Source organism: Vulpes vulpes, chromosome 7 (genome assembly GCF_048418805.1).
Source record: "Vulpes vulpes isolate BD-2025 chromosome 7, VulVul3, whole genome shotgun sequence".
NCBI lineage: Eukaryota > Metazoa > Chordata > Mammalia > Carnivora > Canidae > Vulpes > Vulpes vulpes.
In genome coordinates, this window is record NC_132786.1 from 45,632,611 (window position 1) to 45,650,644 (window position 18,034).

Genomic DNA, 18,034 nt, shown 5'->3' on the forward strand with positions numbered 1-18,034 from the left:
TTGTGGTGATCATTTCACAATATATACAAATCCCCACACATTTTGTTGTACATCTTAAACTAATGTTAACGTTCTGTCGTATCTCCAACAAAAAATAAATTTAAAATGAATATTAAGTTTGATAATAAAGCAATCAAACCGATTACCTTGTGCCATTTTCCAGAACTGATCTAGTGATAAACCCGATCCACATGGCATCTTTCTTTCCCAAAATCCATTCTATGACACCTGGAAGAAATCAAACATACACAGTGTCACAGGCCTGCAATGGGGTGAGACTACGCACCCAAGACACAGCCCAGCCTTCCTCTCAAAACATCTACGGAATTCCCGCTAAGAACTCTCTACTCACCCAGGTAACCGCCATTTATGCTGAAACGTTCATTTAACGTAAGACTGAACAGTCCCTGGAAACAAGACAAAGCAACGAAGTCAGAAACCTCAGCCACCCTGTTGGCAGCGTACTTATACCAGGTGTGCCAACCCCTGGAACGGGGGGCTGGGGGTGCAGAGTCAAAACTGGATTATCACGTTCTGTTAACAGCTCTTAGAAGTTGAGAGCATCTTCGCGTGTAGTGTGTGAAGTGAACAGGTGGCATGTTACTGGCCACACTTTTCTGAGAAGGAGAAGGACATGCAGAGAGTAAACGCCCAACTTGTCTAAGCGGCAGACTGAAGACCAGGTGCCAGATTTATATCCTATTCCAGCCCTGCAGAGCCAGCCACACGCTTTTTCCTCAGAAGAGGCTCAGAAACAAACCTTCGTTCCCTTTCTACTCTTCTCTATCCCGTGAGCTCACACCTGTGACTGTGACAGGAAGTGCAAAGGGATGAAGAACCAGGGCTTCATATTCTTCTTGGGTCCTTAGACCCCCATCTTTCACAGGCAGCAAAAAGAGGACACAGAGCTACCTGTAAAGTTACGTAACAGCGGATTCCTTACTGGTTTGAATCCTGTTAACATGCCCACATAGCCAGCAAAGCTTGAAGCCTTGAAGACGGTTTTATTGTTTCTTTGGAAGTCCAAGTTCACTGTTAAAGGTTTGAGCTGCTCAGTTACGACCCAGGTATTATTGTTTATGTTCCACCTACAAAAGACAGATTTCGTTTAAAAATAATGATGATGGCCAGGCATTGTATCAGGCGCTTCCTCTCCCTACTCCATAATGAGCAAGCCTCACAAGAACTCTATGACACGAGTGGTTTTACTCTCTGTTTTCCATATGATAAAACGGAGGCTAAATCTAAATAACCCACTACAACAGCCCAATCAACAAAGGAGCCATTACATTTTTTTAGGAATGTTAAGTAGACATAGAATAGAACGCTCTTCCTTCCTAAGCAATAAACCGGACTTGCATCTGGGACCTTCAAACATGCTCTAGATTTCTGCTTACTAGCTTCAGCTCCGTTACAGACTCACAAATACTGTGCCCATCTTGTCTCAAAACTAAGGAATCCAGGGCAGCCTGGGTGGCTCAGCAGTTCAGCGCCACTTTCAGCCCAGGGCATGATCCTGGAGACCCTGGATCAAGTCCCATGTCAGGTTCCCTGCATGGAGCCTGCTTCTCCCACTGCCTGTGTCTCTGCCTCTCTCTGTCTCTCATGAATAAATAAATAAAATCTTTATAAAAAACAAACAAACAAAAAACTAAGGAAACCAGTATCTTCACTTCTGATCATATTTTGGGCATGATTTGGGATTTACTTTTCATCGATTTGTAATACAACATACCCTTCCTTAAGGATGGATACTCACCACGATCTTTACTTACCCAAGAAATACTCCAAAATCCATGTTTCGCCCATGTAGTAGATGACCTGATTTAAAGAAGAGACATGTAGCGGCAGTTATGACAGCATAATTGATCAAAGCTGGACACTTAATTCTGGTTTACTGATATTGACAACTGCTCAATCCAGTAGTAAGAATTAAGTAGCGTCCTAGTATCATAAGCCTTAACAAGCTCAAACTGCTGTGCCCGTCACACTGGCCAGATCCCCTCATACTGATCTCAGAGCACACACAGTTGCAGGTAAAATTACAATCTGGGAAAGGGATCAGGGGTCCTTCTTTGGTCCACGGACAGCTAGCTGGGTGTAGCTAGCGTAGCCGCACCTAATGTGACGTGCCAACACAATCCCCTTCAGGAATGGCTACCTACAGCTGAACACTTCTAGGGTCAGGTACAGGCCGATTTCTAACGCGAGTAGCGGTATAATGGTAAATCAGGGTAAGCCATCCTGTGCCTTGCATTCTGGGGGCCTGCCAGAAAAAAACATGGGAAATGAGCCTGGTCTACACAGGGTCCCTCGGCCGGAAACGACGGGACAGGATTTGTCCTGTGTCTCAAGGAAAGGCGGGGATCATTATGCACATAAAAATAATGAGTGAGTACTTGTACTAAAGCATGAAGAATAGCATAAAGGAGACTAGGTGAAAGGGTAAGGATATTTAGAATCCTGAAACACTTCCAAGCTTTCTACCTCCCTGAATTAAACTTTTTTTTTTTGTTCTCCAAGCTGCTCAATCCTGTCTCAGCGTCTTTGAACTTATAGTTCTCTCTGCCTGGAATGTTGTTCCCTTTCATCTTCATTATAAACTCTGTCTTTCACGCCTTAGTTCAAACTTCACCCACTCAAACAGCCTCATGGGACTGCCTTTTTTTCTTTTTTTTAAGATTTTATTTATTTATTCATGAGAGACATAGAGAAAGAGAGAGAGAGAGAGGGGCAGAGACACAGGCAGAGGGAGAAGCAGGATCCATGCTGGGAGCCCGATGTGGGACTCAATCCTGGAACTCCAGGATCAGCACTGAGCTGAAGGCAGATGCTCAACCACTGAGTGACCCAGGTGCCCCTGAATTAAACTTTAATAGCCATCACAGTGGTCTCAAAATAAACAATTTTAAATTCATATCTAAAAATGTGCTAAAGATCTTTTTTTTTTTTTAAGATTTTATTTATTTATTCATGAGAGACACAGAGAGAGAGAGAAGCAGAGACACAGGTAGAGGGAGAAGCAGGCTCCATGCAGGGAGCCTGACGTGGGACTCAGTCCCGGGTCTCCAGGATCACGCCCTGGGCTAAAGGTGGCGCTAAGCCGCTGAGCCATCCGGGCTGCCCAAGATCTTTAAACTATATGCAACATACACAGAATTTGAAGAGTAAGCCTGGATAGTACAAGTTCTAATTCTATTTAGATTTTTAGATTTTTCTTTTAATTTGTACTTTGCATTGCCTACCCCCACAACCTCTCCCCCAAGCACACATTTACCTTCTTTGTCTTCTGTTATTATTGAGGTACAAATGGTGAAAAATTCGTAGAAAACATTGAATGAAAGAATCTCTCCTATGAGAAAAGATAGGACATTTCTTAGTCAATATACAAAACTATGACACTGTTAGAAAATTTTTTTTAAAGTTTGAACAATCACTACGTGTGAATTTTTGCTGTGCAATACATGTCTGCAGACCAGTCTGAGCACGCCTGAATAGCCTGGTCAGGTAGTGGTATCTCACCAGCCGGTATGCTACAGATACAAGATAAAAAACTCCCAAAGGTCAGCTTTTTGGGCAAGCTGAACACCCAGGCACAATGAATTAATTGTACTGTGACAGGATGTCCAATATGCTTCACTTTAATTTGGTTTGGGGGTGGTAACATAGGATAACTTGTTTTTTAAAGATTTATTTGAGAGAAAGAGGGAGAGAGAGCATGCATGAGCATGCATGGGCATGCATGAGTGGGGGGAGGGGCAGAGGGAGAGAATTTCAGAGAATTGCTCAGCTTGGAGCCTAAAGTGGGGCTAGATCCCACAAACTGTGAGGTCATGACCTGAGCTGAAATCATGAGTCAGACACTTAACTGACTGAGCCACACAGGTGCCCCTAAAATATGATAACTTAATACATCTGGCTCTTTGTTATAGACTGAACATGTATTTTGCTCATATTTTTAGAGGTGACAGTATTTCTAAGGTGAGAAAGGAGATCCAGGAACTACTAATAAAATCAGTGCAGAGCTACCAAGAAAATCCATTTTAATTTTTGAATATTTTTCCAAAACTGTATAATAATACCACTTAGCATTTATTTATTTATTTATTTATTTATTTTACCACTTAGCATTTAATGAAAAGGCATACATCACGGGAACAAAAGGCACAGCACAGGGAATGTACAGCCAGTGGTACTGTAATCGTGTTATATGATGACACAAGGTAGCCACCCCTGGGGTGAGCACAGTAAAATGTAAAGTGATGTGCTGGATCACCATGTTGTACACCTGAAACTAATGTAACACTATCAACTGAAACCAAAAAAAAATTATTTTAATTAGATAATGAAAGATATACAGAATGCTTTCTCTTACCACATTCATGTAAACATGTTAATAAGCTGAACATTTTTTCCCATTCTAAGCTAATGTTTATTTTATTTCCATTTTGGTAAGATTCTGTTCTTATGTTATTAAAAGTCACGTGTTAATCTTTTTAATTTATTTTTCTCTCGAGATAGTGATATGTGGTATTTATTGGCTAGGGTTCTTTACATAATAAAGGAATTAAAGACTTGTTTTTCATCAAAGCTGCAAGAATGTATTTCCAGTATGTTGACCATCATTTTACAGCATTTTTAAAAGATGTTATTTATTTGAGAGAGCAAGAGGCGGGACAGACGGAGAGGGAGAAGCAGACTCCCTGCTGAGCAGGAAACCGGACTCACGGCTTGATCCCAGGACCCTGAGACCATGACCACAGCGGAAGGCAGATGCTTAACTGACTGAATCACCCAGGTGCCCCTACATCCTTTTTTTTTTTTTAGAAGAAGCAAAGGACAATAAAAACCTAGCCACCTTTGTTGATAAATACTATTGATTTTCAGAAATTCTCAATCATCTCTTGTAAAAACCAAGGTAAAATAAATAAAATAAAATAACAACTCTATCACTTTGGTAGCTAAAAAACAAAATTGGGGTGGCAAGAAAAGTCTTTTTCATTAAATTAAATTTGACTTCATTAAAATTAAGAGTTTCTGCTCATAAAAAAAAAAAAAGAATTTCTGATCATTAAAAGATACCAGTAAGGGAGTAAAAATACAAGCCACAGACTTGAAGCCATAGAGAAGATATTCAGAATGCATGCATCTGACAAAAGGTTTGTAGCCAGAATATATATGGAATTCCTTAAAACCACCTATACTACTCAGAGAATCTACATAGTCAATGCAATCTCCATCAAAATACCAACAATATTTTTTGCTGAACTAGAACAATCTTAAAGTTTCTGAGGAAAAAAATGAAATAAAATTTCTGTGGAGCCAGAAAAGACCCTGACTACCCAAAAAGCAACCTTGATAAAGAAAAGCAGAGCTGGAGGCATCGCAATTCTGGACTTCAAGTTATATTACAAAGCTGTGGTGATCGAAACACCATTGTACTAACACAAAAAAAGACACATAAATCAATGGATCAGAATAGAAAACCCAGAAATGACCCACAATTATATGGTCAATTACTCTTTGACAAAGCAGGAAAGAACATCCAAAGGAAACAAGACAGTCTCTTTAACAAATGGTGTTGGGAAAACTGGACAGCTACATGCAAATGAATGAAACTAGACCACTTTCTTACACCATACACAATAATAAATTCACAATGGATTAAAGACCTAAACATGAGACATGAAACCATAAAAATCCTAGAAGGGAGCACAGGCAGTAATTTCTGACATTGGTCATAGCAACTTTTTTTCAAGTAGGTCCCCTGAGGCGAGGAAAGCAAAAGCAAAAATAAACTATTGGGACTACATTAAAATTAAAAGCTTCTGCACAAATTTGGCAAAACAAACAATCAACAGAACTAAAGGGCAACCCACAAAATGGGAGAAGATACTTGCAAATGGCATATCCAATAAATGATTAGTACCCAAAATATATAAAGAACTTACACAATTCAACACAAAAAAATAAATAATACAATTAAAAATGGGAAGAAGGCATAAACATTTCTCCAAAGAAGACATCCAGATGGCAGACAGATGAAAAGATGTTATCATCACTTATCATCTATTGCCTCACATCTGTCAGAATGGCCAAAATCAACAACACAAGAAACAACAGGTGCTGGTGAGGATGTGGAGAAAAAGGAGCCCTCCTGCACTGTTGGTGGACACTAGTGAAGCCACTGGGGAAAACAGTATGGAGGTTCTCAAAAAGTTAAGAAGAGAACTACCCTACAATCTATCAATTATTCAAAGAATACAAAAACACCAAATCAAAGGGGTACATGCACGTTTACTGCACTATCATTTACAATAACCAAATTATGGAAGAAGCTGAAGTTTCCAGTGAATGATGAATGGATAAAGATGTATAGACGCACACACACACACACACTGGAATATTACTCAGCCATAAAAAGAATGAAATCTTGCCACTTGCAATCACATGGATCGAGCTAGAGAGTATAAGGCTAAGTGAAATAAGTCAGAGAAAGACAAATACCATATGATTTCACTCACATGTGGAATTTAAGAAACAAAACAAATGAGCAAAGGGGAAAGAAAAAGAGAGAGAAACAAAAAACCATATACTTAACCATGGAGAACTGATGGTCCCCAGAGGTGGGTTGGGGGATGGGTGAAACAGGTGATAGGGATTAGGGAGGACATATGTGAGGAATACCAGGTGATGTACGAAGTGCCGAATCACTGTATCATACACCTGAAACTAATATAACACTGTTAACTAACTGGAATTAAAATATAGACTTGAAAAAAAAAACAATCTTTTAAAACCAATACAAAATGGGCAAGACTGTAACAAACATTTCACCTTTAGAAGGAAGGAAGGGAGACAGACTATCTTCTTAAACCATTTTTTTTTTAAAGAAGCAAAACAAAAACACCAACGAAAGGAAAGGTCAACAGCTGTACAATCTTATAGTCATCAAAAAAAAAGCAAATTGCACAATCATGGGATTCTACACACTCAACCAAATGGCTCAAATGAAAAATACTGATGTTAGCTGGTGGGAAAGTATCAAGTACAGAAAACTAACAGTCTCTCGTACTATGAGGAATGTCAGTGGATACAGTTACTGTGGAAAACTACAAGGCAAAAATACAGCTACCCCATAGCCCAGGATATATCCAACAGAAATGAGTGCACATGTCCATCGAAAAACAGATACATATTCATAACTGCTTTAATCTTAATATCCAAAATCTAGAAACCACCCAAACCATCCTATTCACACAGTAGCATACTACCTATAATGACCTGTACAAGAAACCTGACACAACAGTTCACACTGTGTACAGAAGATTCAAGAAGCAGACTAATGTGTGGTGAATTGAGAATAAGCAGCTACCCTGGAGATGCAGTGCTGTCTGTGAAATGGCAGGATGGAGCATTCTGGATTGCTGAAATTTCTGGGTCTTCAACTGACTTGTGATTACATGCATGTACACATTTTAAACATTCTACTGAACTGTATACTTAAGATTAACACACTTTACTATAAGTAGATTGTCCCAATTAAAAAAATATACAAGTGCTTTCTTACATCTTATAAAAGCTGCAAAGTGAACTTTACCTAAAGGTACACCAGTAACCGCTGCAATCCCCTTCATTTCCTCCTCAAAAGGACCTGGCAAATTGCCAAGGAGACCAGGCTGGAAAACAAATAAATGATCAATCATTTGACCCTAAAGGGCTGCTTTAGATTGGGTTCTTTTACATATAATTTGTTCTAGATGCTCCTTCCATATAGTTAGTGATAAAAGTCATTTATAAAGGACTTTTACATCCTGTATTTCTAAAAGATGCTATGTAGGACTCGATGGTAGGCCCCTCATTCTTTAAATATGTATTTTATTCCCTTAAACTTAACTGTTTTCAGGTATTATGTAAAGATGTATGTTTATTTTTTCCTGCCTGGCATTTCACCCTGTTCTCCAGAAGGAGAGGGAACTAGGATAACTGCACTTGGGTGACCGGACATGATCCACAAACAAATGCATCACAACAAGCACCCCTTATCTCCACCTGAACTCACCCTCTTGCCTTGGCACTGCACCCTCATTATTGCTTTCTTCCCACACTCATAAAAGCAAATCTATCTTCTAGTCATTCACAAAACCTTCTGTCTCGGTTAATGGGCTTCCCAGGCTAAGATACATATGTCATTTGGTCCTATGAAGAAAAATCTCTGGGTGTCCTGAGATACACAGGCAAAGTACTTAAAAAAAAAAAAAACACCCAAATCTTCAATAGTGAACTTGCAAATATCAGTACAGCTGACCCTTGAACCATCTGAGTTGAAAATCTCTCCCAAAAGAGTATAGTATCTGACTCTTCCCAAACCACTGATAGTTTACTCTTGACGAGAAACCTTACTGATAATATCAACAGTATTATCACATATTTTGATTAACAATTAACACATATTTTGAATGTTATGTATATTTTATGCTGTGTTCTTACAATTTAAAAAGCCAGAGCAAAGAAAATGGTTTTTAAAAAAATCATAAGGAAGAGAAAATACATTAACAGTACTTCATTGTATTTATCGAAAAAAATCCATGTATAAGTGGACCTTCCCAGTGTAAACCTGTGTTGTTCAATGGTGAACTCTATCTGTAAGGGGAAGGAGATGCTATGCTCTCAGATGAAATAACATATTTGCCAACTGTTCTGTAAGATAGTTTCTGTAAAGTTAAAATACTTTAAAAAAAATTTAAGGGGCAGTTAATTGCCAAAATTTGCCATGCTATTTTGTGTCATTTTTTTAAAATTATTTTTTTAAAGATTTTATTTATTTATGAGAGACACAGCAAGAGAGAGGCAGAGACACAGGCAGAGGGAGAAGCAGGCTCCATGCAGGGAGCCCAACATGGGACTCGATCCCGGGTCTCCAGGATCACACCCTAGGCGGAAGGCAGGCACTCAACCACGGAGCCACCCAGGCATCCCTCTTTGGTGTCATGTTATTCTAACATTACCAAACCCCAAAATTTTAACTCCCTCTAAAGTTTCAATAGTGTTCTAGAATAATTAAATGCAAACCTGTCCCAAGCTCCTTAGGAGAATTTGTCAGATTATGCCTTTAAGTAAATACTAGAGCCTTTTCTGAACTCTGTGTATGTGGATGTGTGTATGTTTAAAATTTATTGTGGGAAATAATATTTCTTACCAACTTTTGATCCACTATCTGCATAATTTTTCCACTTGGCACAAATGCAGTTACTAGATCCTTCAGGGAATTCACTATAATCTTTAGCTGAAAAAAAATAAATAAATAATTTAATTATCAAGAGACATTAAAAAAGTTGACATTGAAGATTAATATTGGTTGACTGGGTGACAGGCACTGAAGGGGGCACTTGACGGGATGAGCACTGGGCGTTACGCTATATGTTGGCAAATCAAACTCCAATAAAAAATATACAAAAAAATTAATATTGGTAAAATGGAAACAGACACAGACCTTTTGACTTATCCATAAAGAATTAAATAGAGTGCCATTTGAAAATATTTTCATCTCATATACACATACATCTTTAACAGGCCATTTTATTAATTAATTAGATGAAGGAAGAGGATACAGAAAAAAAAATAAAGGCAAGCAAAAAGAACAAGAAGGTACAGAAAAATGGCATCATTTCTTCTATTATTAACAGGAGAAAAATATCAAACTCAATCCTTAAAATACTTGGTATGTAATTTCATGAAATGCTCTTTTAAAAATGCAGTTATATTCAGTAATGTTAGAAATGGAAATATTTAACAATCCACATACCGCTGGTGCCTTGTCAGCCATCAATTCATGCCATCTTTTGTAGGGAGGTAAGTCAAGATTTATGGTGTACCACGGAACTGAACCCCTGTAGCTGTAATGAGAGGTTTATGTGAAATGTAAAAAGCCAATTCTGATGGGGGTTAGACAGAGGCATATTCTTAACAACACAGAAGTTGGTACTCAAACCAACGTCTGCAGAAAAGCTCATTTTCCCAGCTAGTGTTTCTGCCCTATGTTGTATACACAATCACATGTAATTTCAGAAGTCTTAGAATCCAGAATTATACATTCTGGAAGGATAAGGGGAATTGGTGATATGTAAAAGAATCAATTTTGGTTCAAGAGCCTCATGTCATCTGAATCTCAGGGCTAGAAAATAACTGCCTTTTTTTGCCCTCCGAAATCTCTGCTGAGGGCTGGTCTAGGCTCTGGGCACTTCTCTGAGTGGTCTCCCAGTCCCACTACTGCCAAATGATTGTCTCTAGCATGGGCTTCAGTAAGGTCACCTTCTAAGCCTCCGGAAGAGGCAGCACGTATTAGCTTCTCATGACTGGCTTTAAGAACCTTCTCTACTCACTCAGCCACGAGACTCTTCCTGCCATGCTCCCTCTCTCCTCATCTCCTGTACTCAGTCCACACCCAAGCTCTGTTCCAGTCAAGCATTCCCCAATTTCCTACTCTTCAATCGACAAACAGCAATTTCTACTATACAACGTAAATACATGGCAACGTTCACTCCTTTTAAATGGAGCTGGGCCCTATTTCTGGTGGGTGAACTCTACCACTGTTCTCTGTAGCTGCAGAAACATCACCTTCTGGTTCTTGTTACTAAGCCTCTGTGGGTGTGCCATTCAGTGACTTATCAGCTTAGAACTACGCCTAAAAATAGCCAGCATTTGCTCCATTATTTCTCTGCTCCAGAGAAACAGAAGGGGCAGCTGGTATGAGCTACAGCTGATATCCATATTAAGGACTATGATACTTAATTCCTAGAAAAAAAAAAAAAGCTTAACCTAAAAACAAATTCTGTTTCTGACTGATCCTAATTGTGCATGCAAAATTCGATTCCACAATTCTAAAAAATAATTCTTGTTCATTCTATTACAGGCAGGTGCTCCTAATGGCCTCCCCGCCAGCATGCACTTAGATTTCCATGTCCGGGAGCAATGGTATAACAGGGGCCAATTGGAGCTATGCACGTGGTGGCACTGCCCCCAGACAGGGTTTCTACCTATAAACCCCAATCAGAAGTTCTTCGCCTTAGAATATCCAACAAAACCCAAACCTATATCCACCCTAATCTCCTGATTCTTTTCCAGTCCGGAGCCTTGGGTAGGCTCAAGGATTCCAAAGAAGAAATGGAGTGGAGATAAACTCAGAACAGCAGAGGATTAGACTAAGTGGGCATGGGGAGACCCCACAAACCTCTCTATAAAAACACCTCAACTAATCACAATTCTTGGAAAGAACTGTTAAACTGATGAACAAAATCATTCTTACAACTAAAGCTTAGCCACGATCCCACATCTTATTTCTCAAACAATTTTCTAAAATATCTTGGTATTTAACACCTGTACCTCAATTTCCTAGAGAAATAAATAGTATCTACCCTATGAGGGCAGTGATAATTACATGCGATACACAAAAAGTACTCAGCAGTATTGGTATTCGACCAATAGTAATTACTACAGAATAGTTTCCTACGTTACTGCAAACAATAAACATCATTAAATTATTTTTGAGACTTAGCATCTGCTCTACCCAGGTCATCACAGTCACTATTAAGAACGGACTGAACCCACCTGGTTCCACAGGTGGCTCAGAAACTAGTCCAAGTGACACAACACAGGTACATACAAATAAGAGGGCAGATGCTGAGTGCCAGAGCAGGAGAAAATAAATGCTAATGGGATTTGGATGGATCCAGGGGTGCTCCCGCCGTCAGTCTCTGGATCTCCAGGCCTGATTTGACTGGTCAGGCTGGATAAACAGGTAACTCCTCCCGCACAGATGCCCATGCATACCTCCAGAACCCGTGCACTTGATCAAGAAAATGTAGAGGAGGATTCTGTTGTCATTCAAAGGTATATGAACACTGGGCTCCCCTCTCACATCCCAAGACACATGTCTAGTTCAGAGAAAAGGATCAGAGCAGAATGGAAGATTTTTCTGTAGAGAACAGTAGTAAGGCAGGAAGGAATCCAGTAGAAATACCAGGACTAAAATATTTACATTGTATGGAAATATAAGAGAAATGTGTGAGTTGTGTACACATGTGTGCACATACATACGCTCAGCAACCTGGAACCAGTCCAAGCAGGGAAGGTAGGCAGGGTAATCAATTCATGGACACATGTAAGGTGCACATGGAACGGAGGAGGGAAAAAAGCCTTCAACATGGAAGGTATTCATTATGTGTTAAATGGATTGGGGTGCTGAGACCAGTCAAGAGATGCAGCCAATAAGACCCTGAAGACCAGGATACAGTCAGTGTTTACATGGAGGAGGACCTCCAGAGAACAAGCCATTAGAGCACTGGAATACACATCGTTTAGAATAATATAATATAAAAATTTTAGAATAAAACATAAAAACTGATTACTTCTAAATTATTTCCTACCAAATATTTACTTCTTTCCACAGAAAAGTGAGTAAATCAAAAGAATTTTATTACAGTTGCACTGTATCTGGGACAGAGGCTATTCAGAGCACATAATTTAGGCAAGTGGGGTACAATAATATATAATTGGAGTGCTACAAAATTCAAGTATGTCATCTTGGTATTACTGGAAATTAATAAAAGGAAATGTCATTTAGCCTGGAGTCCGGAGGTGGCCAGGGGAAGGCCTCCCGCCCCACTGCTCCTCAACTACAGACCCAACAGGAAGAAAAGTAGCCCTGCAAGTTGACAGGACCCTTAACCAAGACTTTAACTATCCCAGCAGAGAAGAGAGGTTGCCCTGCCAACAGCCTGGCCAATGAGAAGCCACTATTCTTCGGACTCCAGTCCCCTCCAGTGGGCTTTTGGGCAACAGCTTTCTCAACTTCCCTGTGTCCTCTTTAAAAGAGCACTCCTCTCCTTTGTTCTGCAGACTTGCCTATGGTTTTGCCCTTGCTTGCCTGTTCACTATAATTCTCTACTCTTCCTGAATAAACCCATATTTGCTGGTAAAATAATTGGCAGATTTATTTTTAAGGTTGACATTACTTGCTGATCAGAAGTGAGATCCAGGGGCACCTGGGTGGTTCAGTGGTTGAGCATCTGTCTTCAGCTCAGGTCGTGATCCTGGAGTCCTGGGTTCAAGTCCCACATCGGGCTCCCCGCAGAAAACCTGCTTCTCCCTCTGCCTGTGTCTCTGCCTCTCTCGAATAAATAAAGCTTTTAAAAAAAAGTGGGATCCAGAGAAAACCCCCAACAACTCCAAGGCTGATGAGCAAACAGGTGCTGATTAACCACAGAGTCAACTGGATTCCCTACTTTCTTGCCAATCCTCGGGATTGAGGGTAAAGTCTTCCCGGCGATTCAAGCTCCGCTCTCTGTGTTTGAGCCCTCCAGGCTTTATTTGGGATGTGTCTTAAGGCTTTGTTTTTTTGTTTTTTTAATCTGAAAGTATTTGTTGACTCCTTTACAGACCTGGACTGTTGCTGTTGTAACAGAGCTGGTCTGCTCCTGTGCCAGTTTGAATTGACTCATTTTGGGATTGGACTGTGCCTGCTGGAAATGCACTAGCTTTTGGTAGGACTTCAGTTTGGAACTGGACTGTTCCTTCTGTTTGGTCTGATTCCTTCTGGAAACGGGCTGTTGAAACTGTGCTATTAGGATTTTTTTCTCTTTACTCTAGAGAGAGACATCTAAGATAATGGGATCTTAGTCATCAAGAGGCTTTGAGGGTACCCGGTTCCTACCGCTACTCTAGCTGGTCTATGTTTAAGAAATCTGGTAGCAAAAAAAAAAAGGAACTCTGGTAGCTCCACACATGCATCTGTAACTAAGTAGACTGAGTTAACCAAAGGTTACTTGGAACTTCAGCATCCTTCACAGGGAACTTCTGAGCTCCCCACACTGGGCTTACTCAGAAGTAAATTAGGAAGCACAGCTCCTAAAAAACAAAAACCTATATGGGATGCCTGTTTTATTTTCTTTTTTTTTCTTAAGATTTTTATTTATTTATTCCTGAGAGAGAGATAGAGATAGAGAGATAGAGAGAGAGAGAGAGAGGCAGAGACACATGCAGAGACACAGGCAGAGGGAGAAGCAGGCTCCATGCAGGGAGCCTGACGTGGGACTCTATCCCAGGCCTCTGGGATCACACCCCAGGCCCAAGGTGGTGCCAAACCGCTGAGCCACCAGAGCTGCCCAGGGATGCCTGTTTTAAATGCTACCTTGAGGCTTCTGAATCCTTTCCAGATTCTGAGTTTGCCTCTTTGTAAAATACTATTTCTAAATTAACTGAGGCAACAAATGAAAAGTCAGAACGGCTCCTGAGACCTCTTTTCCCGCCCTGCCACCACCTTCTTTGATTCCAGACGTGTGGCAGGTGCCATTTTTCCTTTATTCTCACTGCTGAACTTCTTTTTTCCTCCAAAATGCTCCCTGCTCCTTCTCCTGAACCTGCCTCTCTAAAGTTAAGTCTTCTGAGGATCTGCAGAAATGCCAAGTTTCTTCTGCTCCCTGTACTAAGAGAATCCACTCAAGCCAGAAAGAGCTTTCTAAAGTGATTGGTGACCTCCCCATAAGCTTGCTATAGAATTTAACCTAGTTATTCAACTTACCCATCTAGTTTCTCAGATTTATATCCATTAGTCCACTTGCTTATTTGTGAGGGCCAGACCAAACACTGGATGAAAGTAGCCCGATAGGAACGTCCTGAGGGACGGGTAAAGAAAGAGCCTAACTTCTGGCAAAACACTAGAACAGCCCCAGGGAACATCCACTGAGCAGTTACAGTAGCTTCTCCTAAGCCTGTTGATGGGAACAAAAATTCAGGCTTGTGCACAAAAGCCTGATGAACCTCTTCATGACTACTACAATCAACTCCAAAATGTTTTCATTTATTTTTTATTTGTGCGTCTCTATGAATAAATAAATAAAATCTTAAAAAAAAAAAAGATTGTATTTATTTATTCATGAGAGACACACAGAGAGAGAGAGAAAGAGAGAGAGAGAGAGAGGCAGAGACACAGGCAGAGGGAGAAACAGGCTCCATGCAGGGAGCCCGATGCAGGACTCAATCTCCGACCCCCAGGATCAGGCCCTGGACTGAAGGCGGCGCTAAACCACTGAGCCACCCGGCTGCCCCCTCCAAACTGTTTTTAAAGAAGGTTCTGATTTTCCTTTAAATGCTGAATCCACCCAGGTGGCATTTAACTCTATGGTCATCAATGATCTGAACCAGGATCCTTTTCCTTAAGTCTTAAAAAGGATCAGGATGGAATGAAAACTGTAATCACTCCAGATTGATTGAATCTGGCAAACCAGCTCGCTTGTTTCCTAGATGGGTCGCCTAGAGAAGGACTGCTGAAATTCTCAATTTTTTTACTTTGCAAAGGAAGGCTCCTAAACGTGATGTAATGAGCGCTGGGCGTTATAGAAGACTGATGAATCACTGACCTCAACATCTGAAACCAATACTGCATTGTATGTTAATCAACTGATTTTAAATTAAAAAAATAAAACTGAAAATAAAAAAAACCAAAATCTTTCCAGTTTCTATTACTGCAAAGACTCAGGACATTACTAAAAGGCTGGTACAAACTTAAGCGCCGCAGACACTGTCAGCCCTTTACTTAGTCTTTCCAACCTCCTCCTAATTCCCAAACACATGGCCCCGAGGAGCTACAGGTGCTCGCCCCAATCCTGTCTCCAGCAGCCTGCAGAAACCACTTTCCAGACTGGGAATGAACCTGTGTGTATAGTGACGCCAGAGCCACACTCTCCAAGCTTAGCCCCACGGCTTTAATGCAGCCTCTACCTCCAAGCACTGAAACAGCTCAAGGAGCCGGAGGGTCTCTTATAAACCACAACAGGTGCCCATCTCTAACCTATTCCCCTTTTGTCTAGGCCCCCTGAGAGGTACGCATCCTTCTTAGCTCCTCTACCTCTATTCATTTACTGGGCCAAGGGGCGCCTGGGGGTGCAGCTGGTTAGGCGTCCGACACTTGGTTTCAGCTCAGGTCACCATCTCAGGGTTGTAAGATCGAGCCCTGCATAAGAAGACAGCATCCACCTGCTAAAAATTTGTAGCCTTAAAGGGATTTGCTCAAATTCAAGTTTGATACTTAGGGCACCTAATCTCCAAACAAGGACTACACTCGGATCCAGATGCTACCCTTCATGATTGCTGATGTGACTTTTTGGCTCCTCATGACAATTTACAAGAAACCCCTCTAACCTATGCAGCTTTTTCATGACTTACTGACAGTTCTTATTTAAAGGATGTAAATAGTAAATACCGTGCAGAGTATGCTATTGTAACTCCTTTTGAAATCGCTGAGGCAGCACCTTTATCTTTGGCTATTTCTGTCCAACAGGCCAAGATCTATGCCCTCACTCAAACTTGTCCCGAGCCAAGGATGAAACCACAAACATTTATACTGATAGTCAGTATGCCTTTGGGGCATTCATCAGTTTGGAATATTATGGAAACAATGAGATGTCCTTATCTCTGATGGAGATAAGATTAAAAATGGCTCTTACATCCAAAATGTACCAGAGGTCAGACTTTTGCCGGCTGCTCTACTACCCATAAGGTCCTTGGGTGTACCAGACTAGACTCCCTGGAGGCCAAACAAAACCACCTCACTGGTATTTCTACCAAAAATTCTGCTCTTAAGGAAATCAATACCCCAACATCTTTCATGGTCCAAAAGGATGTTCTCTCGAATGATTATTTAGAAAAACTGACAAGAGATACACAACAATTGGCCCCAGAGAGAGAAAAACAATATTAAAAATCTAGTAATTGTTGGCTTGATAAAAAGGAGAACTCTGGTTTGGACCAAATAACAACCTGGCCCTACCAGAAATTCTAAAATTCCCACTACTTACATGCCTTAAACCACTGGTCTAACAAAATGATAGCATTCATGAACCAATGATGATGGGAAAATATGCAAAAGTGGCTACTTTACTTGTCCCACCTGTCCGAAGTAAAATCCAGGGAAACCTGCTCACACAAATTCACCCCATACAGTTTTTCACTGATATAAATATATTTTAGTCATGGTTTGTATGTTTTCTCCCTGGACCAAGGTTTCTCTCAGGGACAGGCCAATGCTGCTTCTGTGGTTAAAATTCCCTTAGAAAAAGTATCCCTGCTCTTCCCCTAAGTGGCCCGAAGTGACCGCTGATAATGGTTCACTATTTGCTGGATCTAGAAAACCCTACAAAATCATGCAAGAGGTTCAAATCTTCATGTTCACTTTAAGAACACACATGAAACTGCCCAGGCCATGAAGGGTATATGTATCCAAAAAGCCACCAAGTATCTGAAAGAAGTGATGTGTGCCATTCCACTGCTGCAGTGGTGCCCAGCTGTGTCCAGGCCAAACACTGGGGCTGCACACAGGGTCAGTGGCCCAAGAGGAGTGCTGAATTTTTACTGCACATGCTTAAAAATGCAGAGTGTAATGCTGAACCTAAGGGTTTAGATGTAGATTCTCTGGTCATTGAGCACATCCACATGAACAAAGCCTCCAAGATGCGGCAAAGAACTTACGGGGCTTGTGGCTGGATTAAGCCATACACGAGCTCCGCCTGCCACATCCAGTTGATCCTTACTGAAAAAGAGCAGACTGTTCCTAAACCACAAAAAGAGGCTGCACAGAAGGAAAAGATATCCCAGAGGAAACTGAAGAAACAAAAACTTAAAACTTATGGCCTGAGAATAAACTCTGCATAGAATAAATGCAAATAAAAATAAAATAAAATAAAAAAATCATCCCTACCTGGGGAACCAGTCTCCAACTTAGTAACTTAATAGTGATCGGGGAACAATGTGATGGGTCAGGTGCTTCCACAAGTCTGTGCTCTTTACCCAGTTTTACAAACCTTCGCTGTGTGCACCATCCTCAGTCCTCAGAGTTAGCTGAACGTACTAATGGTGCTCTCAAGACTCAACTGGCCAAAGGTGTCGAGACCCTTCGAATGCCTTGGCTGATGGCACTGCAGCTGGTCCTTCTAAATTGCACATCTACTCTCTGGGAATTCATACACTCAACCTACTGACA

At 40.8% G+C, this 18,034-nt stretch overlaps 2 protein-coding genes across 3 annotated transcripts in view; both read right to left on the bottom strand.

Moving 5' to 3' along the window:
* The window catches only part of FRG1 (FSHD region gene 1), a 128,999-nt gene that overhangs the window by 49,962 nt on the left and 61,003 nt on the right, over positions 1-18,034 (bottom strand). The window lies entirely within an intron of this gene.
* The window catches only part of ASAH1 (N-acylsphingosine amidohydrolase 1), a 47,494-nt gene that overhangs the window by 4,417 nt on the left and 25,043 nt on the right, over positions 1-18,034 (bottom strand). For both annotated transcript variants that reach the window (XM_072763692.1, XM_072763693.1), the window contains 8 exons: positions 9,806-9,896; positions 9,200-9,286; positions 7,601-7,679; positions 3,278-3,352; positions 1,776-1,821; positions 944-1,088; positions 353-407; positions 147-228 (listed from right to left, as the gene is read on the bottom strand). In XM_072763692.1, coding sequence (XP_072619793.1) covers positions 147-228; positions 353-407; positions 944-1,088; positions 1,776-1,821; positions 3,278-3,352; positions 7,601-7,679; positions 9,200-9,286; positions 9,806-9,896 — 660 coding nt within the window. The remainder of the gene's footprint in view (positions 1-146; positions 229-352; positions 408-943; positions 1,089-1,775; positions 1,822-3,277; positions 3,353-7,600; positions 7,680-9,199; positions 9,287-9,805; positions 9,897-18,034) is intronic.